This window comes from Neolamprologus multifasciatus, chromosome 16 (assembly GCF_963576455.1).
Source record: "Neolamprologus multifasciatus chromosome 16, fNeoMul1.2, whole genome shotgun sequence".
Classification (NCBI taxonomy): Eukaryota; Metazoa; Chordata; class Actinopteri; order Cichliformes; family Cichlidae; genus Neolamprologus; species Neolamprologus multifasciatus.
The window spans coordinates 28,920,681-28,944,914 of NC_140454.1; the positions used below are offsets into that span (position 1 = coordinate 28,920,681).

At 37.3% G+C, this 24,234-nt stretch overlaps 1 protein-coding gene across 2 annotated transcripts; it reads right to left on the reverse strand.

The window, feature by feature from the left end:
- Positions 1-630: 630 nt before the first annotated feature.
- Positions 631-23,775, reverse strand: LOC146501015 (signal transducer and activator of transcription 4-like). Of its 2 annotated transcripts, none has more exons than XM_085135437.1 (24): positions 23,606-23,775; positions 23,319-23,503; positions 20,213-20,348; positions 16,014-16,112; positions 14,409-14,501; positions 14,243-14,321; positions 14,069-14,154; positions 13,800-13,951; positions 12,982-13,140; positions 11,267-11,359; positions 11,121-11,180; positions 10,991-11,011; positions 9,525-9,615; positions 9,365-9,409; positions 8,342-8,425; positions 8,155-8,253; positions 7,441-7,576; positions 4,916-4,968; positions 4,634-4,728; positions 3,676-3,812; positions 3,315-3,506; positions 3,164-3,209; positions 2,961-3,066; positions 631-2,161 (listed from the first exon to the last, which is right to left on the reverse strand). In XM_085135437.1, the coding sequence occupies exons 2-24, from the start codon at positions 23,444-23,446 to the stop codon at positions 2,138-2,140; spliced, it is 2,214 nt and encodes a 737-aa protein (XP_084991563.1). In that variant the 5' UTR covers positions 23,447-23,503; positions 23,606-23,775; the 3' UTR covers positions 631-2,137. The 2 variants fall into 2 exon arrangements, with proteins under 2 accessions (XP_084991563.1, XP_084991562.1); XM_085135436.1 differs by having other exon boundaries at positions 632-2,161; positions 9,525-9,618.
- Between the last annotated feature and the right edge of the window lie 459 nt (positions 23,776-24,234).

Below are 24,234 nucleotides of genomic sequence, written 5' to 3' on the forward strand. Positions count from 1 at the left end.
GGGAAGATTTGTTTGTTGTTGAGTGCAATGCTAAAATAAGTTATTTAAAAAGCAAAAAATGAGTTAATATGAAGGCAATATGAGCAGAGAGTACAAACATGTTGAGGGATTGGCTGTTAGTTCAGTGAGAGAATTATTTGTAAGGAAAACTATTTTCACTAGCAGTCAAAAACTATGTCTGCATTTCTATTGAGTTAAATACAAAAGAATTTACAGCAGAAGTGCTGCCAGATGTCTGGCCAGAAAGAGAGTCACAATGTGTTTATTTGGGAGTTCAATGAAAAGCTTAGAGGGGGGGGGGGGGGGGGGGGGGGTTGTTCACATTTGCAGTTTCGTCTTGTTGTACAATATTTGAAATTTGAAAAAACAAACAAAACACTGGGAATATTTGTGGGTGTTTTCTCATTTGTTTGTACTACTTGCACATTAAAAGGTCCTCACATGAGATGACAGTGCCAGCAGTGGCCCACAGCTCATTTAAGTTTGAGAACCCTGCTCTACAATGTAGGCAACAAAAAAATAGAGCTATGTTTTATTATCCTTATTTTTTCTGATCATGTTCTATTTAACTGATTTAAGCTGAACACATTTATTAGAATTAAAATTTATACTGAAATAATGTTTATACTACTATGTTATTTTATTATTAATACAGCACAAGATTCTGTTGCCTTTGTACAAAAACAGCTGGTAGAAAAGTCCTCCAAAGAGCTACTTTTACATTCTTACTTTGAGTACATATCAGAGACAGTACTTTTTTACTTTTTTATTTGAGTAAAGAAGTTGAATCAGTACTTGGATTATGTTTTACACACTAGCATCTGTACTTCTAGTCAAGTACAGAATGTCTTACTTTTGGCACATGCGTTACTAATCAGAAGATCCAGGGTTTGATCCCTCGGTCCTTCAGTCTGCATGCAAAAGCATCCCTGGACAAGAACAGGCACTGAACCCCCATCCATTCACTGAAAAATGCTCCACCTACCACCCCCGCTTCCATGTTACTTTTCTTTAAACTAGAAGTGGCCATATTTGGATGAGACGATGGGGAGCTGAGCTTTCAGCTCACAAGTTCCCTCCATTACTCACACAGGTATAACTCACAGAAACAGAGTCCAGAGGTCATATTCTGGGACTCGAAGGAGTGGAAATGCCGAAAAGACATTTAACACCTGCCTGTGTCTGAACACACCTGTCAGTCAAAGCACCAAGATTTGCTTTTTATTTTGGCATTTTTGATCTTCTGTAATGCAAAGTTGTACTTTTTAAGTCAACATATTCTTTAAAAAAAAAAAGTTCAGCCATGCTGTTGCATAATATCCTGACTGTGGTCAGAGGTTCGCACATACAGTAAATCATCTGATTAGGAGTCATGGGGATTCATGAATAACATGGTATAAATAATGATTTATTCTTTATGTTAATAATTTCTGAGCAGCAGCAGCAACACTGGGACATGGGCTCTGAGAGGACACGTTATGGAGACACCTCAGCTGGTGGTTTTTTGTTTTTTTTTTTGCTTTTTTTTTGTTATTGTTTTTAGCTTCCGCAAGAGCCCAAATACAGCCTCACCCTTCAACAATCACCGAGAATCACGTGATTCTCCAGAAACGCCGTAAATAAAAACCGCCAAGCAGCAGCAGCTGCTACATGCCGACGTCTCACTTCCTACTGCTTTCGAAATAAAAGCACAAAACCTGGGTGCTGTTTCAGTGAGGTGGCCAGCAGGGGGCAGGAGAGCTGAGCGACTGTGTGAATGAGTTTAAGACAAAGGGAATCAAAACACTGCATGTATTTAACTTTTTTGCCAATAACAAACAGGTAAAAGAGACAGATGCAGACATAAAGTATCAAAATAATGTCAACTACAAAAAACAAAAACAAACAAAACAATAAACACATGTTCAGATTGATTTATATACAACTCATTTCTTATAGAAAAACATGACTGAACATGCAAAATATTAAAGGCACAAAACCAGCATGATACAAACTTTTCTTTCATGGACAATAAAGCAAAATATGCTTTAAAAACACATTAAACACAAACTCTGTAAAAACAACAGCCTCACGGGAGTCACGATATTGACAAAGGATTTAAAGAAGCTCCAGATGCAAATGTTTTTTTTCCCTCTTTTTACTCTGAATATGGAGAGCTCATCTGTAAAAACAAAAAGAAGAAAAATATTAGCGGCATAACATCGGGACAGATTCAACGAATTCCAAGCTTAACCAAAAAGCAGTCTTCCGTTTCAGCAAGGCTGATCAGAGGCAGTCTTCAATTATTTAATCTCAGCCTGCGATCACAGGTCAACAGGAAATGTAATCTGATTACAGTCAGACTGTCGGCAAACACAAAAAACAATTAAACTCCATTTAATCCAAATTTAAAATCCTAAAACATTGACTTCATGAATATTCACATCATCTCATGTGAGACAACTTTCCATCAGTGTGATTGATTACAACACAACAATTCATCAATCACTGATCAGTGTGCCATGTTTCAACAGTGTTTGCAGTAATGTCTCTGCACTGTTCACAGTCTCAGAGTTAGGAACACAGAGACTACAGATTTTATTCTGAGCTGATAATAAATCTGATGCAACTGTCGTCTCACTCTTTACGCTGAGGAGTTAACGATAATAAAAATGTTTGCTTTAAATACAGAAAATATACAAAACCCAGATTTTTGGCGTTTGGCACTTTGGTCCAAGTCACAGTAATGTGTAATCTCTAACTTCTGATCTTTTATAGACTATGTTGACTTGAAACAAGCAGAATAATGAATTTACTGTTTTTATTATGAGGTTTCCAGAAGTTTTCCACATTTGACCTTTTTCTATTTTAGCTCTACTGCACAGAGCGATAAGAGACACATACAGTGTCTTATTCATTTACAATAATAAAGAGCATATTATTACCAGTATTATCCACTAAGTACAATAATGTAAACTTACGGTGTCGATGTCGAAGCACAGGTGCTCATTGAGCATGTCAAACTCTCCAGGTGTCATCGGGGGCTCCGGAGACTGACACGACCGCGGGGTGGTGCTCGCGTTGGAGCTGAAATACATTAAAATAGACGTTAAAATACATTTAGCCTGTTTTGAAATTCTGTTTAAAGTTAACTGAGCTCGACTTGAGTGAAATATGAACTCACCGCATTTCTGAGATGGGGATCAGGGTTGATGGGATGTAAGGATGCACTGGAAGTTTAACAGAGGTTTATATTAATATTTAATTAGACCCGAGAATTAGCCTGAGAGTTTCCCAGCAAAATTTGAACACTTCACCTCATAATTAGATCTTACCTTTGCTGGGCTGGCTGTTGTAAAGCCGCCCGAAGGCCTCGTCTTTGGGGATGTCGGGGTAGAGGAACTTGAGTGGGTTTTCGGGGACAACCCCGTCTGAGATCACTTTGTAGTCTCGAATGATGTCGGCGAACGGAAGCGCGCTGAGCCGGTTTTTAGTGTAAGGCTCCACAGAGTTAAACTTCACTTCACCTGGTGTGAAAAGTTACTGTTAGCAAACTTTGTTGTCCACTGTCAGCAAAGCAGGTAAAACCACAGATTTTCTATCAACAAAGTTTATTTACGGTCTTATAGTTAAAGGTGACGTATACATTTTATTACTACACGTGATCTGATGATGTTGGTTTATGGGAAATCTCACCGTTATCGCCGTGCTCCACCCAGGTGAAGGTGATTCCGCCGAGGTGGCTCTCGCTGAAGCGTAACAGGAACGTGCCTGGCTCTTTGTCCTTCAACAAGGCTCGCTCCATCTCTTTACTCACAAATCCCATGATGTAGCTGCGGAGGCGGTGAAAGACGAAAGAAATTTAGGTTTTTGGTCTCAGCCTGTAAGATCTGTTGTCCAATTTCACATTTTAGATCTGCCATTCATACGAAGTTTATCCTAATGCATTTTGAAACTGCACATTTCTAAGACAGGGTTGTAGTCTGCAGGTGATATCTGGCACCTGCAGACATCCATTGATGCTATTTTCTGGGATAAAGCCTTTATAAAGGCATCTAAATTTGGCTGACATACACACTTGAACTCATAATAATTTCTGTTGATTCAAACTCTAAAAAGACAAGAAATCCTCCCAAAAAACCTTAAAAATTAAAAAACCTCTAACTGCTAAAGCAGCAGCATTAACAATAAATGAAAGCATTAATTACCTAATAGAAATGTATATTTATGCCACATTTTGTTTTCATTTACTTCTGTATTTATTCATCTGTGTATTTACTTTCCATTTGAGTTTCCATGTATTTCTCCTTTGCATTTCCTTCTATGCAAATGAGGGTTTAAACTTGTCTCTGATTGGTTAACACCAGATGCTGTGCTCACGGCAAGAACGCATATTGATGTTAATAAATTTAATGAAAATTAATTTTATTGTAATGTAATGTTAAATATATTAATATTTTATAAATGTATCTAACTGTTCTGTCTTTCCCAACTGATGTTGGCAGTTTTGGTCCTTCATATATGTTAATGCTAGCGGTTCATGTATCTAATAGCCCTTTCATCTTTTTGTGGAGTTGTTTTTGTTTGTTTTTTTGTTTTTAGAAGTTGTCACATTTTCTGTTTATGATCTTTCAGCCGGGACACGATGACCTACTTCTCATTCCAGACCGGCAGCAGGTGCTTCTTGATGAGCTCCAGGATCGAGTCGAGCCACATCCAGAAGCTAAACGGCTTCCCTGGAATATTCTCCTGTATGATTGGAAGAAAAGAGAGTGAGAACCTTCTCGGACTTTAAATTGAAATTAGATACGATATGGGATAAAAATACATGACCAACATTAACAACACAGCAGGTTTTATGACTGCCACTAGATGGCACAATAATGCAGAAAATAATGGTACTATGCCGCTCATGCTCATATTATCTAAGACTCACCTTGGAAAACTTGGACCAGGACACTTGATAGTCGCTGCAGGAGGCATGCTGACCTACAGAGACAAAGAGAAACTATCATAAATGGCCGTCCCAGGAAAACAAGGTCAGCAGCTTTTTAGTTATTCTCTGAACTTGTTTTAGAAAATTCTTTGAACTCTGTGAGCAGCAGCATCACTGTACTAGTGTGACCTTCCCCGTGTGGGCATAAAGTGGTTTTACTACAGTTTCCGAGACAAACAGCATGTTGTCATGAAGCTTTGAGGCTTTGAGGTACGAGTTCTCATCAACAACAAACCCAGCGAATCAAAACGCAGCGCATGCGCAACGGCCTTTCATGGTGCCTTTTTCATAGGCTTCAATAGTAATCTGGGAAATCTCAATAAAAGGTAATATATCTTTCATCCTGGAGCTTATTTATCTCATACAGCAGAGTCTGTGGCATGATAATGCATATAAAAACCTTGTAAAATGAATCCTGTGAGGTCTGAGTAATCAGCAGTGATTACTCTCCCACTAACTGGATCCTTGATTCTTCTCTCCTGACTCGGGATTCTATTACGTTAACAAGATCCAAAGTCGGGGGACAATTTGGCTCCCGGCTCTTTCTGGGAGTCTCCTCCCAGAAAAGTCTCCTCTGGCAGCGATGAAATGCTCCCAGCACTCCTCCAACAGCTTGGGATACTTTCTCAAAATTAACATCTCATCATCCATCAAGCTCCATCAGCGAGAGATGCCAGCTCTCCAAATTCACACAATGGCCCCAATTTTGATTATTTGTAGAGTTCAGAAGCGAATGCACTTCCTCAAGTGTGACTTCTACCCAGTGGCTGGGAGAAAGAATCATTGGTCACCTGCAGGTTAACCTGTCACCATCTCTTCCTGCATATGTTACATCCCAGTAAAGCAAAATTATTAACCAAACAGGTTAAGGAAAGGAAAAGGATGTTTAGCTACAATAAAGATGAAAGTACAGAACCAGTGTGTGAGAGAGATCTCAGGGTTTGTTTGTTTTTTGCCTTAATTTATTTATATTCATACAATTTGCTATTTTCACACAATGGGATGCTGAGCAGACAGATCAGGAGCAGGCGATATACAGCGGGCTGTAAAACTGTCTGCCCCATTCCTGATGTCCTTGGGTTTTGCATATTTATCACACTTAAATGTTTCAGATTATACAACTAATTTAATATTAGAGAACACAGCACGAGTAAAATATTTAAATGTAAATGATTATTTCATTGATTAAGAGAGAAGTTATCCAAACCCACCTGGCCCTGGTTGAAAAGGTGATCGCCCCTTTTGTTAAATTGTGATTAACCACATCGTTTGGAAAGCAAAGTTTACTCAGGCCTGATTACTGGCAGACCTGCTGAATCAAGAAATCACTTTAACAGAACCTGTTTGACAAACTGAAACTAAATACCTCAAAAAGCAACTTATCATGAGCAAAATGAAGACTGACGTGTTCTGCTCAAAGTCCTGACCTGAATCCAATTAAAGAAGCTGTGGTTTATGCTGGAAAACCCTCCAATGTGGCTGAACTACAACAATTCTACAAAGATGAGACAACTTCCTCCACAGTTATTGGGTTTAGGGGGCAATCACTTTTTCACACAGGGTCATGTAGGTTTGGATCTTTATCCCTTAATAATAAACACCTTCATTTAGAAACTGCATTTTGTGTTTACTTGTGTTATCTTTGTGTATTACTTGAATTTGTTTGATGATCTGAAACATTAAAGTGTTACAAGCATACAGAAAACAGAGCATCAAAGAAGCTTCAGCTTCGTTTTTAGCTTCTTTGATTTGTTGGGATCTGATTGGGTTAAAAACAAAATGCTGTTGTTCATCACCTTTAATGCTACTTTTGGTCTTTTAGAGTGATTTGTTTGACTGATCAAACCAAGCTCCCTGTTGTTTCACGTGAAGTCTGGCTCAGCTTGAAGCAAACATGTTTTCTTTATGCATAAACTTGAGGTTGAGCGAGTAGCGGAAGTGGTCAGCAATATATAGGAAGAGCCACGCTGGAAGGGTGATCCACTGGATTTAAATGAGGTAAGGCTTTTCATTTTTATAGACCTGTTCTCAGAACTTTGTGATCGCCCCTCAGAGTTTCTCTGCTATGCTGACTTTGACTTTATAGCTGGACCAGTCTGATACTTGGCTCGAATAACGTTTCTGGTTCTTTCCCTTTTAAACCGAGCGACTTTCTGGAGTCTCTGCACCACCTACATGCTTGAATATCTCTGCTGGCGTGTGGTTTCACAATGACAGAGGTGTCGCTTCACCCTCCATAAACAAGTAAACACTCTCCCACCTCTCTTTAGATGTTTCTGCCTTCAGCTTTAACTTTCTGTTCTAATTAGCTTGTTAGCTTGCAGTTGTTTTCTTAAGTATAATGTTTTACTGTTTGCTGTGTTGGAAGACTTTTTCCAGGTTAATGACTTTAAAGCCACATTTTTTATTTATTTTTTCTTAATTTTCAACCTTTGCGAAAGAACAAAACTAAAAGACAAACATACCAAAGAGCTTTTCTCCCAGCATGGTGAGCTGCTCTTTGTTGAGGCCTCGCCCCGCAAATGTGGAGAACTGCCAGCTGAGGACCTCAGAGAGCTGGCTCCAGCTGGCCCGAGGAGGGTTCCCAAAGAAAGCCAGGTTCTGTGGAGGAAGATGGAGAAGGTGAGGGAGGCTGTGAAGCATAAAAAATGAAAACAAACATCTCCAAAACAGCTGGAGAACATGAGCTGCAGTTACAGAAGAACCAGAGTAAATGGAACATCAGCAGAATTTGTTGTCACGCTCTGGAAGTCAAAGATTTGGAATTTAAGCCAGTTTTCTTCTTGTTTAGCAGTTTTATGGGGGTGAATTACAAGATTTATTTGTAATTTATGTCATTTTGATGCTGTTAATCGCGCATCTGTTTTGGGAAAACCAATTTTAGAGACTTGAAAAATGCAGAACTGCCCTGTGAAGATCCGTACAACAGAGGTCGACTGAAAAAATAAAATCTGTGTTTCTTTATTTATTATTATATTTTATTTTAAAGATAATAGAAATGAATTTATAAAAACACAGGCTTTTAACAAAGATGTCCAGGTGTGTTCAAATAAGTTGAGCTGAAAGTGAGCTTATGTTTGATTCAGCTCAACTTATTTTATTTTTTACTTTAAATTTTTGTAATTAAACTTTCAAATGAATGAATTTTCTGTTTTTAGAAGAAGTCCAGTATGGCTCACCCTCGGCTCATCAGTCAGGAGGTTGTACCACATGACGGAGGCCCAGCCTCCAGGCAGCTGGCTCACATTGGAAATCACAACGAGCGGCAGGGAACACGTCTGGAAAACAAAAATAAATATTAGTAAATTATTTTGTAAATGAACAGCGACAAAAACAAGTTTGAAATAGATCTGCTCTGCCGCTGACCTCCAGGTCGATGGTGAGACCCTGCACTGTGAAGCAGGCCTCAAAACTGAGAGAGTGAAGTTCTTCTGTCACAGAGAGCAGGCCCTGAAAAATAAAACACTGAAACATCAACTGGAGTTCAAAGGCAGATTAACTGAATATGATGCACAAATCCATCTGAAGCAGCGTTAATGGTCACTGCGGAGGACAGAAACTGCCAAATCAAGAGCAAATGATGCAATACATCAATTAATATGTCATTAAATACATTAAATATTAATTAAACCGATAAATTAAATAATTTACAAACTATGGCACTGATAGTTTTACTTCAATATTTACTTACCTTTGTATTAATTCCCTAATTTATCTACTTTCCCATTCAATGTTTACATTTATTTAAATGTATTAGTTACATGATGTATTTTTGAATCAACCATGAAGCAGGTGAAAAACTGTCCCAGTGAGACACTTTTAGCTGTATTCCTTTAAAATAAAAGTTGAATTAAAAAAGTTTGCAGAAATAAATAGGGTGAAGAGACCAAGGGGAAATAATACATGTATGCTTAAAAAAATAATAATACATGTAGATAGAGACAAATGAGGAATGAGGAATAATGTAGCGCATAATGCATTCTCCTAACAGGAAAAGGATCACTGGGAAAGACACGAATTCTTTTGGGGTTGTGTCATGAAGGGCATCCAAAAGCAGCTGAAAATCAATTTAGGTGATATTTTATAAATGAATAAGACCTATATGGATTTAAAATAATGATTTATTTACTTTAGAAATACAAATACACACAATACATGCAAATAATAAAAATATAATAAATAAAATAGAAAATTTTATGGGAAGAAAATACCACAAATAGTACAAAGAATGCACAAGAATAAAAAAAAAAAAAAATCAATTTACACTATTTTTTTAAATAAAAAAAATCCCTACACTTTTTGTGGACTTCATTAAATATGAACTTATTTTCAGAGTCTCTTTTATTTGGCAGTTTTCGTCCTCCGTAGATCATTATCTACATTTCTTACCTCGTTCCCTTTGGTGCCGTTGATGTATTTCTTCTCTTTCAGCTGCTGTAAAACACAAACTCTGAGTGAGATGACTAAACACCATTTTAAATAAATGGTTAAAGGTTCAATGAAAGAACCAGTTAAACAACTGTCAACATTTGTTAGAGTTTTGTCCTACCAGATGTCTGAACTCCACTGAGAGGCAGCCGTTTGAGTAGTCCTCAATGTCCATAACTTTAGTGTTGTTGGTCAGGATGAAAAACTGACGACTTCTAAGGAGAAAAGGAGAAAAAACTTGATTTTCTTATCAATGTTTACCAGCATCCATTTATAAGATGGACTTAATTCAGAGGATGAAGTGTTTGTGGATTGTTTTAGACAATAACATAAACCATATTTAAAATCTGTATGTCGTTTTCAAAACAAAACACTCCACTTATTTTACTGTAAAGGTTCTTAAATCAGGGCGATTTTAAGAAGGTTCAGCTGCAGACTGTCCTTCCTGCCATGTATAACATCGTATATAATCTGTCAATACATGTATAAATCTAAAACAGAGATTTATAAAAGAAAACCAAGCTGATTAGATTTCGCTGTAAAATGTTTTGTTATAATTTGTGGATGAAATCTTTAAAGCCCACATATCTTTATGGATTTTTGAATAACTGACAAGTCAATAAGTTATAACAAAGTCAAGTACATGTTTCCTGTCTTCCTATTTCCTATTGCTTTTCCTGTCTGTTCCAGTGCGCGGTATCAGGCTAACACCACCAGAAGGTGGCAGTAAACACCAGCTGTTTAAACAGCAAAAATTGAAGAAGTGCTACTTCTATAAAAGTGAAGTCCAGGCAATTGGTTCTTAATGAATATCGAGTATTTTTGCTTTGTATCCTACTGAGAACTGAGGACAAAAGCAAGAGAACAAGTAAATCTATCACGGCATGCTTGTATTCATTCACATCTCAGAAAACATTCTCAATCTGATGTCGTCACTTTTCTTTTCTTTTTTAATCCATTTGCTTTCAGTAAACTCTTATAGCTTTTAAGGTGACTTTAACCCAATAATATGTTTTTTCTGCATCTGGCTTTACAGGAAGTTAGACACAAAGTTCCCCCGAGGTGCATGTTTGGTTTCCAAGTGCTTTTTTAAACCATATTTACACCTGGTAACGACAAACAAATAACACACCAGTGAAGCCATAAAACAGGAAGCTTTAGGGCTGATTTCGCCTTTTAATCTTTAAGTTTTTACCCCCTTACAGACATTTCATTTTTTTTTTCCAGTCTTGAATTTGTATGATGCTAAATCAGAGTGGATATCCCTGTATGAATACCTCAGGCACAGATGCTCCGCCCACCTGCTATTCAAACCTTTTGCTTTCAAGGGGGAGCCTATCAGAAGTTGTCTTAAAGAGGAAGAAGCTAAAACAGGTTATTTCATGTAGAGAATTAAATGAGGGGGTTCTAAGGTCCAGTATTAGATAAAGTAGTATTATTTCACTAAACCATGCCTAACTACTATATTAGAGTCCAGGCATAATAAATTTTGAAGACAGAAGCGAGCAGATTAGGTTGCTTTTAATCTGGTGCTGTTTCCTGTTCTCGGACATTTAGTAGTAGCACGCTTAGACAGTTTGTACTCACACTCTGCCCGGGGGGAGGTCCCTGCAGAAACACACAAGCACAGCACACAACATTTTTACCTTATTTTTATTCAAGCAATGAAGACAGGTTTACTGTGGGGTCCATTTAATAAGAAAATAAATCATCTTACTTGTCAAATGTTGTTTTCACTTTCAGCTGATAATCCACTTCTGGAAGTTTAACCAGGAGTCTGCAAGAAATCAGAATAAACTGAAACAAACTGTAACCCAACAGCAGAAACAAATCCTGAAACAACAAGATGTCACATCCTCATACCTGACTTTGGTGGTGAACTGTACTCCAGTCTTAATGATGAGGGGTTTCTGTGGATGTGTGGGCATACATGGCTGCTTCTCCACCACAAATGAGCTGTGAAAAAAACCCACACCTCGATTTACAATTTCACTTTAACACCCCGAGCTTGAGAGAGAACATTCAAACCACAGCTGGCCGTGTTCCTCCTCCGGTAGTTACCACCTTTCGGTTTATTGTCTAATGTGTTGTCAGAAGCTGAAGTAGAGGAGGAAGTCGTGTTTTTCATTTTTCAGAGCACTGAAAGTTGTTCTGCACAAAGATGAATTGGGCTAGGATCCCTTGCACTGCTTATTACACATCTGCATCTCCTCCTCTCCCGTGTGGCATCCCTCAAGGCTCAATCCTGGGACCACCTCTGGTTTCATTATATAGGTTATCTTTCGGCTAATAACTTAACAGCTTCAGTGGTATCTAGTACCATTTCTTTCTTTCTTATCTCAGTGAATGTGTCACTAATTAATTAATTGTCCTATCTTACTCCTGGCAAAACTGGGGTTTATGTGTTAGGCTCTGACAGTTTCTCTAATGAGACCCAACATTAAATCACTACTCTTATTATTATAGATGAAGCTACACAGCTGTCAACAGGTCATTAAAATCATTTCAAGCTGCAGCAGCAAAGAGATATACACAAAAAAGAATCAATAACTGTGATTCAGCATACTCTAAGTAGATTCTGCTACTCAAACCATTGCACTTTTACTTCAATTTTAGTTTTGTTTAAGAAATTAAAAGCATCTAAATACTTCTTTTCATAACAGGGTTTAATTTTTTGTGCAGCTAATTTCAGAGGTCGGAAATAACGAAGTAAAAATACTTCGTTATTGTACTTAAGTAGAATTTTTAGTTATTTGTACCATACTTGAGTATTTGTTCTTCTAGGCTTTTACTTTTACTCCCTACATTTTAAAACAAATATCTTGACTTTCTATTCTATTTCTGTTACATTTTGAAAACGGGCTTATTACATTTGGTTTGATGCATTTGAGGGGAGTTATTATTTCACATCACCGAGGGGCTTCAAACATCAAACTGATCTGAGCCTAACAAATAATGCGAGAGGCAATCCTGTTCACGTATTAATTATCCGGGGAATTTGCATAAAAATAGGTGAAAAAGGCAAAACCATGTGCCATAGTCAGGGTTAAAGTGGGCCGGTGTTTTGTTTTGGGTTTTTTTGTTTGTTTTTTTGGCACAACGGAACGACTGTATTGTATTCCTGCTGATATTATTTTATTATTATATTAATATAGTACAAGGTTCACTTTACTTTGCATAAAAATAGGTGTTGAGATGTTTTTTAAGGTTCTATAATTTTGCATTTTTTTTTTTTTTACACCGAGTACATTTCTTAGCCAGTACATTTTAAGTTTTACTTGAGTAAAGAAGTTGAATCAGTACTTCAACTTTTACAGGAGTATTTTTAACACTAGTATCTGTACTTCTACTTAAGTACAGAATGTCTATACTTTTGCCAGCTCTGGTCAATTTTCATGTAATCTGCATGAGGGCACAGGACATCCTGCCCCCTTGTATTCATTTCAAATTAAATATTCTTGTTCTATGTCACCACATTTAAAAAAAATTAAAATCATAGAAATACCCCCACATGCAACACAGATTTCTTTCACAAATGCTAAAGGAATAAAATGTCTTCTGCTGAGCTGTGTTGGTACCTCTTGATGAGATGGTAGATGAGATATTTCACTCTCTCTTCCATCTGAGGCTTTTGCAGGGGTATTGGATCGCTCTCATAGGTCACCTTCACCACCAGCTCCCCCAGTTTGTCCAGCTGACGCTTGATCTGGAAAAGGCTCTGGGCAGTCAGGGTGAACCTGAGAGAAGCGAAGAATAGGATGAGGGCAGAGAATTTATCTGATCTTTATTTAACAGCATAGAGCCACCTTAAAATCCGTTACCTCTGCCAGTTAGTTACAATATACTCAATTATTTTGCTCGATAGTAAACTACTTAACTGACAACTGATAATTAAAGAAGATCATTTCTGCCACTGAAAAAGAGAAATGGCTGGCAATTAAAAGAAATAAAAAAAACAAACAAAAACAAAGCGTTTTTTCAGTCACAGAAACAAGCTTCCATAGTAATTATACTAATGAGTTAGCTATATAGTCAACCAAGTAATGTTCGTGTCAAGTTGGGTGACATATAGCATAGATTTTACAGTATATATATCACAGGGCGTCATATGTACTGGGAAATTAATATTCAATCTATAAATAAATATTTATTAGAAATAATGTATACATTTATTTTTTGTATAATGAATTTATTTCAGTTGGTGTTGGTCCTCCATATATCTATATACAAGCAGATATACAAATGGTACTTAACTATTACAAATGCAACAGATATACAACCATATGTCCTGTTTACATAATTTATTAATATTATTTTGGCATTTTTGGGCCTCCATACAGAGTACTTCATTAGCATTAACAGTAAGGATTTCTGACTTTTTGTTGGAGGTCATTACCAGCTCTGCAGCTGCTCCAGCCCGGTGAGCAGAGGACCCCCGATGGCAGCAATCTGCTGCCTTCGTTTCCAGTCCTGCAGCTCGGGGTTGAGCTGAGAGGTCATCAGGTCGTCAATCTCTTTGATCACAACGTCCATCTTTGATAAAATCTCCTAACAAAGGCATGAAATACAGTGTTTATGGCTGATCAACACACTGTGAATGAATTTTTTTTTATTTGTACACCTGCATATATTTTTGTCACGTTTCAGAGCTTTGCATGTGCGTACCTTCCTTTTAAAGTCAAGCCGGTTTAGCATTTCCTGTAGTCTTGTTACTTCCTGTTTCATCACGTCAGAGTTTCTATCAGTTGATTCTGACACAACCACAAAAACAGTAGTATGAAATAAGTCTTCTAAAATAGTAAATGACTTTTTATTTTTACACCTTGTAAAATGGCTCACCTCGAGACTGCAGGGTCTTGTAGCGGAAATCAAAGTCATCCTGCATGTCCTCGATGTATTTCACAGCCTGGTCCATCAACTGGAAACAGACATTTTTGGGGTAAAATTCATCAATAAAATTCAGCTTTGTGTTTTCTCCATCTTGTATTGAAGGTGTTTGAGCTACCTGCATGCTGCCCCTGATGATCCCAACTCTGTTGTCCATGTTCTTCTGCCTCTCAAACGCCACAGAGTTCTGCAAAGACTTCTCCAGAGGACCCTGTAAAAAAAATAAATAAACACCCAAAAAACCAAAACCAAACATTTACTTATTTACAACTTTGTATTTCTGAACAGACTGTAATCTGTAATCTTTATTTACTTCTGATTTAACCATATCAACATTAATGACATGACTCTCATATGTCTGTTGGTGCTGCTCCCACAGCATCATAACTAAGAGCTGTTGATATTAATCACACTGTTGAAATGTTCAATTCAATTCAATTGTATTTATATAGCGCCAAATCACAACAAAGGTCGCCTCAAGGCGCTTTATATTGTACAATAGATACAGAGAATGTTGCAAATGTTGTGGCTTTGTGATTCAGGGTCATGTGGGGTTCATGTTCAATACAGTGTGTAATGAATGTTTTTTAAAGTTGCTTTTTTGCCATCTTTAGACAAGAAAACATTATTAACTTTGGGGAAATTCAGGGTGCCAGTGCATAAATAAAAAACATGTTACTCACTGGTTTTGGTCTCTGCAAACTGAAGACTTAATTAAAGACTGGATCTTCATCATGTTTATGCCTTTGAGGCATTTTTTAACCAATCATCTGAGAAATACCACAGTTTATTTTGAGGTAGAGGCTGTCCACAGCTTTGGGGTGAGTGAATATTCACCATAGTATTATAGTATTAGCACGTAGCTGTGTCTGTGTACAGTTCATGGATGCAGCATGGTAATCAAGCTTTCTCAAGTTAGCTGAAAATTTAGTTAATATGTGGACTCCAAAGATGATGGATGAGCACAGTGGCTACATGCATCTTTTCTATACAGTCGATTTATTGGACATATCGTGTACTGGGACGTGTTGAATATTTTTCTGGCACATTAAATTTTAACATTGCGTGGGTAATATTTTGGGAACAAACAGCCTCTGTGCACAGAGACTCTCTAAAAGTTTAAACTCTAGCTATGAGTATCTGCATATAGAAGACCTCTTTCTTCCTCTGAAACCTGAAACCAGACTGAGTTTAAACCTGCAATAACAGATGTGTTGTGCCATCTGATGTGAGCAGAAGCTGCAAAGCATCACTGAAACGTTTTAAGGCGATATAGTAAACTTCTTTATGACTGCTTCAGTTTTTGGTCTTTACAACGTTTTTTTTGCACGGATATTAGAAAGAAAAGGTGTTAATGATGTCTGTGTGCTGTGTAGTGCTGGGGAGGTAGTCCACGGTGAGTTTATTACTCTTTATTGGTTCCAATAACAATAAAGTTATGGTGCATTAAACCCAAACAGTGAGCTAAGTGAAGCAGCAGTCTCTATGGAACAACCCAGCTTAAGAAAACAAACAGTTATCCTGTTCACGGGAATAGAAACACTTTAGTGATTACCGTAAAAAGCCAAACACTGATTGTTGGGAATAAAGTGAACTGGCTGGTTGGGAGGGTGGGGGTGTGAAATATGTTTTACAGTGTAGTCTTCCTGGTAGTGGCCCAGATTTACCAGCAGAGACTGTAATAAAGGGACTTTCCCTTCACTGAGAAAACAATGTGACAAACCTGTTCTTGCATGCAGGCACTGGAGAGAATACGGCGCTCTTCCCTGAGACAGGTGGAGATGACTCTGGCCATTACAGCAGGATTGGTGGCGTATTTCAGCTACAGTGACGCAAACAGAGAAAATTTCAGTTATAAAACCCCCTGAGAAAAAACCTTCGAACCAATGATTTCCTAATGATTTGTGTAAGTAGGCTATAAAACCAACCACAGCATGATCAATACTCCCACAGTGTCTGTTTATCTGTGAAGAAGAGATGAAAAGGAAATCCCTGACAGAGCGGAAGCCCTTTAGTTCAATAACAAAGGAATGAAGTTTAACTGGACACAAAACGAGTATTCTCCGTGAACAGCAGCTGAGTAAATAAAGTCAAATATTTGGAGCTCATCCAGGTTCGACTCTTTAAGGGCAAATAATTTAACCACAACATTTAGTTAAATATTAGAGAACAGATTCCAGCGTGTGAGCCTAATTTATAAACATGTAAAAGTTGCATAATCAAAATTGTAATGATGCAACTTGCACCATGAGGTTAAAAAATAAAATAAAAGAAGCAACATTAAGACAAACCTTGTTAACCTTTAGCAAATAACCCTAACTGAGGATTATTGTCCACTAGAAACCTTAGATTTCTTAAGTAGGGATAGACTTCAGGCCTCAAATTATTATTTTTGTTTCAAATTGCATTCCATATCTATGAGTGCCAAATTTATTTCTTTCTCCATTTCATCTATCTATCTACGTTCATTCACTCAGCATTTTCTCCTTTTCTTCAAAGATGTATTCATTTCATTATTTTCTTAATACATTTCTTTTTTGCTTTTTTATGAGGCAAATCACAGAGTTATACAATGATATTAATCATTAAAATAAGAAATTTAAAGTAAGTAAAACAGTAGAATCAATAGAAACATATTGTATAAATAAATACCCACATTTATTGGTTTTAAAGTCATTAATGGCCTTTTGATGTTTTTTGGTTTGTTTTTTTACATTCTGCGCTTTACGTCTTCCATAAAAGACCTACACCAGTGAAAAAATTATGAAGCTAAAAACATAAATAAATAATATATAAATAATTAAGAAACAAATTAAAAGAGGAGCCAAGTCATTACATTACACTACCAAATCTTTTATTTCTGTTTTTATTGTATTATTCTTTAATGTTTTTGTATTTGCTAAATATTGATAAGTGGGATTATATCTTTTGTTTCTGTGCCTTTAATGACATATTCTTTTTTGTGAATTCAGTAGTCTAATGATGCCTTTAATGGTATATTCATTAATTTTTTTTTTAAATCAACTTATTTTTGATTTTGGCAGTTTGGCGCCTCCATACATTCCTGCCAGATGCCTGTATCTTTAAATCTCTTTATTTTTAGACTATATATGGCTAATATATGCGGCAGAAGCCACAAACTTTCCGAAGCTGCATATCGGCCTCTACATACATTCAAATGCTCACCAAGAAAAGTACAAAAAACTTCTTCTGGAGGAAGAGGGAAAGTTTTTGTCTCGCCTTCAGGTGTGACTAATATTTCATCACTGTAAGACGACAGACTGAGGACGCACAAACGCACACACACACCTACACGCTCAGTCTTATGACAGCAGCAGTGATGCACTGGTATCCTTTCAGAGTTTGTACCGTTCACCAAGCTGACCTACATTATTCAGCAAAAATTCACTATAAATACTTCTCCTGCTGTTATGGGTACTTTACAGTCAAACCCAACACTCCTGACATTTTCCCTCAGCAAGCAGCGAAGGTCACATTAAAAATGTGCGCCTACTACTGCGAGGGATTTCCCCTCAAAGAAAGACCCTGCGTGAACATGAATGGAAGAGATTCAAACATGAGCTAAAAACTCTCCTCTGTTACATGAACACATAACAACAACAACAACAACAAGCCACAAACACCCTCGACTATCGCACAGGAGTAGCTACTTCCTCTAAGAAGTGTTGACACATAACACATATACATATTCACAGGAAGCAGCGGTACGAGCCTCGAGGGTTCATTCTGCAAGAGGTATCTGTCTTTCTTCCAGAATAAAAGCGAGTGACGACCACAACCGAACTTCCTGAGAAGCTCCTCTGGCAGAATAGACATCCTCAAAGGGTTCATCGACAGAGAGAATAACTTAAAGTGTTTATAGACAACAATGAAAGAAAGGAATTCAATGTGCAAAAGCTCTTTACTGACTTCAATTGATTAAAACAGTAGCAGCAAAAACTGGAGCTGCAGCTTTCAGGCAGCACACAAACAGAAAGCTGCACATTTACAGCAATTCCCAACTCGTGAGCACGGCAATTATTTTACTTCCCTTTCACCTCAGGCACATGTACACACCACGAGGCTACTTCTCCAAATTGAGGACACTTTAATGGAGTTCACGGCTGAACACTTTCTCTCAGTGTGTGGATAAAAGTGCACAACAATAACAAGAAGCCACGGGCAGAGCAGCACCATAACCTACAAGTACTGAGCAAAGAATCCAACATGACCTCTTTTCTGAGCTGTACAAACAAAGGAAACTCATGTAGAAACACCACAAATATCAACTTTGAGAATTAATCTGGACTGCCATAAATAAACTGCAGCTAATTACAAACTTTGCATAATTCCCACAACTCCTGAATACTTTTAAGTTTGCAAACTTCAGCTAGAAACTTCTACAGATTTGCAGCTTGGCTCGAGTTGAATCCATGCTCACAGTTGTGGCTTCAACAAAAAAAATAACAAAAAAAAGCCTTTTCTTCAAATGTAATCACACTGCATGAGAAATGATTAACATGCATATACTTCCTCAAAAACATCCTGGAGCTCCACAGCCTGCGCTGAATCGTGTGATTTATGTAAAACTATCAGACTGATCAGGATCATCAGATTTGCTTTAATCAGCACGACACAAACATGAGTCTGATTTTAGATGCTGTGGGGCTCTCTGCTAGCAGCTAGTATTCTTTAGGTCTGATCCGTTGTGCAGAGAGTATAGCTCTGTACACATCACAGTCCATTCTGCTGCTTATATCAGAAGTGACATCATCAGTAAACACAAGTGACACGTTCCTGCAGCCATAAATGCCTGTGCCCACACTACCTCCACCATGTTTAACAGATGTTATACGCTTCAGATCAGATTTCTCTCCTTCTCCAAACTTTTAACTTCCCTTCACTCTTGTAAGACTTTATCTTGGTTTTAAAGATTTTTCTTTCAGGACTCCAGAATCCGGCCAGCCTTAACACAGACCTCACCTGGCCATTAAGTCATCAGTCAACTGTCCAATTACTTTTGAGACTCTAAAAATATAACGTGTGTATAAAAATAGCTGTACCTCCTACACAGTTAATACAGAAATTGTTAAACCCCTTGAATTAAAGCTAAATGTCTGCACTTCAGTCAGTTCTTAAATGTTTAATTTAAAATAGTTATTTTTCAGTAGTTTTGAATTAATATTCATTTATTTAAAAATGTATATTTTTGGCAGTTTTAATCCACTATGGATAACAGTAATATTAATATTAAATAACAAACTCAAATTATAAAAAATGTATTAATTATTTTTGGCAGCCACCATAAATAATATTAACTAGATAAATCACTATTAATTGAATATCAGCATGTATTATTAATATTTTTTGTTTCAGCACATTAATTCATAATTCAAGTCATTTATTTATGTTAACTTTTTGTATTTTTGTCATTTGCAATCTTCCATATAAAAATACCAGTACCTAACTAACCAGCTTTTCCTCCACATGCGATTTGAAACCCATAACTTTGTCATCTTTCTGCCGCTACTGTGTGTCAAACGGTCTCATTCACTGCTGTGTAAACATGTATGTGACGCTTTAAAAGCACGTGTTGAGCTTTTATCTTTCCACATGCAAATCTCACCCGTTTCTTCTGTAATATGTGTCAATAAAACTGTGCGAGTAGAGCATACACACTTCCTCTATTTACACTACATCTGTCTGTCAAGGCTGCTTTCCAGTATGGGGCACATTAGGGTGGCAGTTGTTTTTGCCATCTGTGGAGCACTCAGTAAGTGCATCATGTGAGAAAACAAGCATGTAGCTTCTAGCCTGTCCTAGAAAACAGGAAGTCTAACAAATGTTTGTGTTACAAAGGCAGATCTGAAGTGCTGAGGTCTCGCCTGAGAAATTAGATGTCTGGGGGAGAGGTGGACTCACTTGCAGCTGCTGCTGAATTATTTTCATGTTGTGTCGTTGCAGAAAGTTCTGCTCCTGCGAGCGCACCCTCTCCAGCTGGGTCAGCAGGTTGGTGAAGAGCACGCCAGCCATCGACTCGTCGTTCACCGCGGTGTCCCTAAAAGTATACAGAGTGACACATTCAGGAAATTCAGAGCAACAAACCTGTGAAGAACAAAGAAGATGCTTTACCACCTACCACAGGCCTTCAAGCTGGCAGTAGTTAAACCGTTACTTAAAAAGCCATCTTTTCCACATATCACTGTCTTAGCTAATTATAGGCCAATCTCCTACCTTCCTTTTATCTCTAAAATTCTTGAAAGAGTAGTTGTCAAACAGCTAATAGACTGTTAAATCCAGAATCAAATCTAAAAATCTACTGCTACATACAAGGTCTTGAATAATCAGGCCCCATCTTATCTTAATGACTTTAGAGTACTGTATCACTCCATGAGAGCCCTTCGCTCTTAGACTGCAGTCAGACCAGTTGCAGATGGCCGCCCCTCCCTGTGCCTGGTTTTGCCAGAGTTTTCCTCCTCTTAAAAGGGAGTTTTTCCTTCCCACTGTTGCCAAAGCGCTTGCTCACAGAAGTGAGCAAGTTGTTGGTGTTTACTCTGCACTATTGTAGGGTCTTTACCTTACAATATAAAGTGCCATCGGGGAACTGCTGTTGTGATTTGTTACTATATAAATAAAACTGAATTGAATAGTTCCTTGCTCAAGAGTCAAAAAATAGTGGTACTTTTGTCCATCCATCCATTTTCTCCCAATAAAGTGTTGGAAGACAATGGATAGGCTGCGCTCACCTGCAACCACCATGGACAGGTGCCAGTCTGTCATAGGGCTAACACAGAGAGACAAACAGCCATTTACACCTATGGGAAATCTAGAATCACCTGTTAACTTAACCCCACTAACTGTATGTCTTTGGACTGTGGTGTGGGAGGAAGTCAGAGTACCCAGACAGAACCCTCACAGACACGGGGAGAACATGTCATGCCCCAAAAAACCAAAAACTGCAGTTCCTTGAATGATCACTGAAGTCAGACTTCAAGAGTAAGTTTGTCTCCTTTGTTTTTCTCTTCTCATGCCGATAATGATGCCGCCACAGCTCTGTACCCTTCATTCCAGTACTTAGGGTGCAAATTCCCCCTGCAGTATTCCCGTGAGCAATAGATGTCGCAATTGAGACAAAACTTCCACATTCGCACTGGTATTGTCTCGTCAACCCAGCAGTAGCACAATGGACCATTTTAAAGAAATCGACAGCTGCAGGGCCGGCTGACACGACACCAACATGGTGGCTTGCTACAGCAGATGTGACATCACTTAGGCGTACAGCGCCGTTCGCAAGGGGATGAATGGCGAACATAACAGGATCCTTCTACTCCCAAGTTAAAAATCATAGACTGTATTTAAAAGATAAATGTAGCTACCATTACATAACCTATTTATTTCTGATATATGCATTCCTAGACTGAACTTAACCAATAATCTTTGAGGAGAAAAAGGTCTTTTAAGTTTTGAAAACAACAAGAAACATGTAACTTTTCTTTGTATAAGAAAAAAAAATAAGAAAACTATGAAAAATTATGTCTTCAATACATTTCTTGGACTTTGTAAATTTTATTTTTTGTGGAATAAAACTCAAAGGTTTGTAACCTTATGTACATGTTTTTTAGTGAAGGAATGGAAGAGCCTTCAGGCAGGTTCTCTCAGACCTGCCCAGCACCGTTGAAAAATTTACTTTAACTCAGACCACAATCATTCCTAAATCCTGCTGAAACCCGAAAACTAAAAGCATCCATTTACTCTCCTTTTAGCTAAAAGCAAACACTCTGTGGGTGATAAATGATCACTGTTCTCTGACTTTGTTTGCAGCTCGTTGATAAGGAAGAAGGTGCAGCTACAGCGGGTTTTTCACTGAAAAGAGCTTCCTGTAGGAAATGAGGTCTGTGACGTGAAGTTGTGGGCTGTAAAACCAAGAAGTCATGGTTTTGATCAATCAGCTTCAACTGAACAAAAGTATAAACTCAGCGATTTGAACTCAGCTTTGTCAACATGTTTTTGATGCACAGGTGATCGTTTATGTTTGCACAAACTTTCACTGAGCTTCAGAAGACGTCTGGATCAAAACCTCCTGCTTTTCTGGATTTAAATTTAAAAAGCCCAGACTCATTAAAAATATAATACACTTAAAATATTTGATAGACAATATTTCTGTCTTATTTTGCTTCAGAACTATTACATAGGATTATTTCCTTGAATTATTGCCTCTTCTATTTATTCATCCATTTTAATTTCAAGTTACTCATTTCTAAATTATTATTTTTTCATCATTTTGCCTTGGTCCATTTTTCCTCAAGTATTTTTCTTAAAGAATCTTTATTTAGACATTTATGCTTTATTAAACAAATATAAACGGCTGACATTGTGAGTGTTTATGGAGTTGATTCTTTGCTTGTTTGCCAGCATATTAACACCAGACTCATATCCTAAATATATTTTCACATACTTATTATTTGGTTATCTTTAGTCTTATGTACAAGGTTATTATAGTCGACTAAAACTAAAATAAAATGAATAAAATAAATATTTGAGTTAACTGAAATAAAATAAAAATATGCATTTTATTGACTGAAGATGATAACTCTATGTGACTGAGTCATGGATTTATTTTGTACTTATATGATAAAAAAATAAAACTGATACTAAAACTAAACCATCCCCACCCTTTGGAAGCAAACTACAACTTAGGTTAAAGCACAAATAAAAACTCACTTATATAAACTGCTATATTACAATCATTACAAAGAAAGAAGAAAGAAAAGACAGACATATTTGGTAAATAGTAAATAAATAGTTCACAATACTTTGATAAAAAAGAAAAACATTAATATTACATGTTGTGTACCTAATTGCATAATTATTTATGTACTAAGTCATTAATTTGTGTATTTAGTTAATGTTAATTTTGGCAGCTTCAGTCCTCCATACCATGTGGTCTTTCAGCCTATGAAGACAGCTGCCTTTTTTTGTAATACAGACTTTTTTCTCCACACTTCTTTGCACATAGATGAAGACTCACCAGTCCTGAGACTCGATCCAGCTGGCCAGCCCCTGCCTGATGTCCATGGGGAAGTTATCGTCATACAGGTAATCCACCTGTTCCAGGAGTCTGATCTCCAGCTGTTGAATCTGCTTCCACTGGCTCATGATGCTGTGCCTTCGGACACCACGCGATGCACACACCCGTTATCACCAAAGAGTGCTCTAAAAACATGAATAACATGTTAAATATTATCTAAAATTACGGATTATTTATTGTATGTGATTATTTGATCGTTTAATGTCGCTTCTCCTCGTGTTTGTTACCTGAGATGTTTCCGCGCTGCCTTCCCGTCAGCTTTCATCTACCATGTGCACTTGTTTCCCTTGCGCTGACTTTCGTTTTTTATATGTGCCTCTCAGATCAGGAAGCGACCTCATTTCCCCTCAGTGGCTGTTCTCAGGTACTCAGAAGGCCCCTCCTCCTGCCAATCACACACTCAGACTGATCCTAAACTTTTAGACAGGTAACAGGTGCAACTAGAAAAGTGATACTGTAAGGTTATATCAAGAAACAGACTAAGTTAGAGAAGTAGCTGAAATGAATGCATCATATTTATCTCAGCTGATTACATAAATCTTTAGATAGGTAATTAATGATCAAAAATTACTTTCAGCTAGATCACAAAGTAGTGATAAACAGTCTAAATGACCAACCAAACATAATGGATAAACCATAAACTGATGAAATCAGTGACTGTAAACAAACTTTTATATAGTAATTTATGGAAGTTTGTTTGCACCAGTTCTGAGTTATGTATATTAGAATTTCAAGTTAACAGATAGCAGAAAATATGAATTAATATTAATTTTTTTTTAAATGGTGGGAAAAAGCATCTATAGGCAATTGTTGAATTACACTAGCTAGATTAAATTATGAGTTAAAGGTCATAAAT

Bases quoted from the DNA above. Each gene is read 5' to 3' on its own strand.
- LOC146501015 (XM_085135436.1), bottom strand. From the start codon at position 23,446: ATGAGCCAGTGGAAGCAGATTCAACAGCTGGAGATCAGACTCCTGGAA. The intron at 14,322-14,408 runs GTAGCTCAAACA...GTCTGTTTCCAG, and splicing joins TCATCAGGGGCAGCATGCAG to TTGATGGACCAGGCTGTGAA. The intron at 4,969-7,440 runs GTATGTTTGTCT...TTGTCTCTGTAG, and splicing joins GCTGGGAGAAAAGCTCTTTG to GTCAGCATGCCTCCTGCAGC.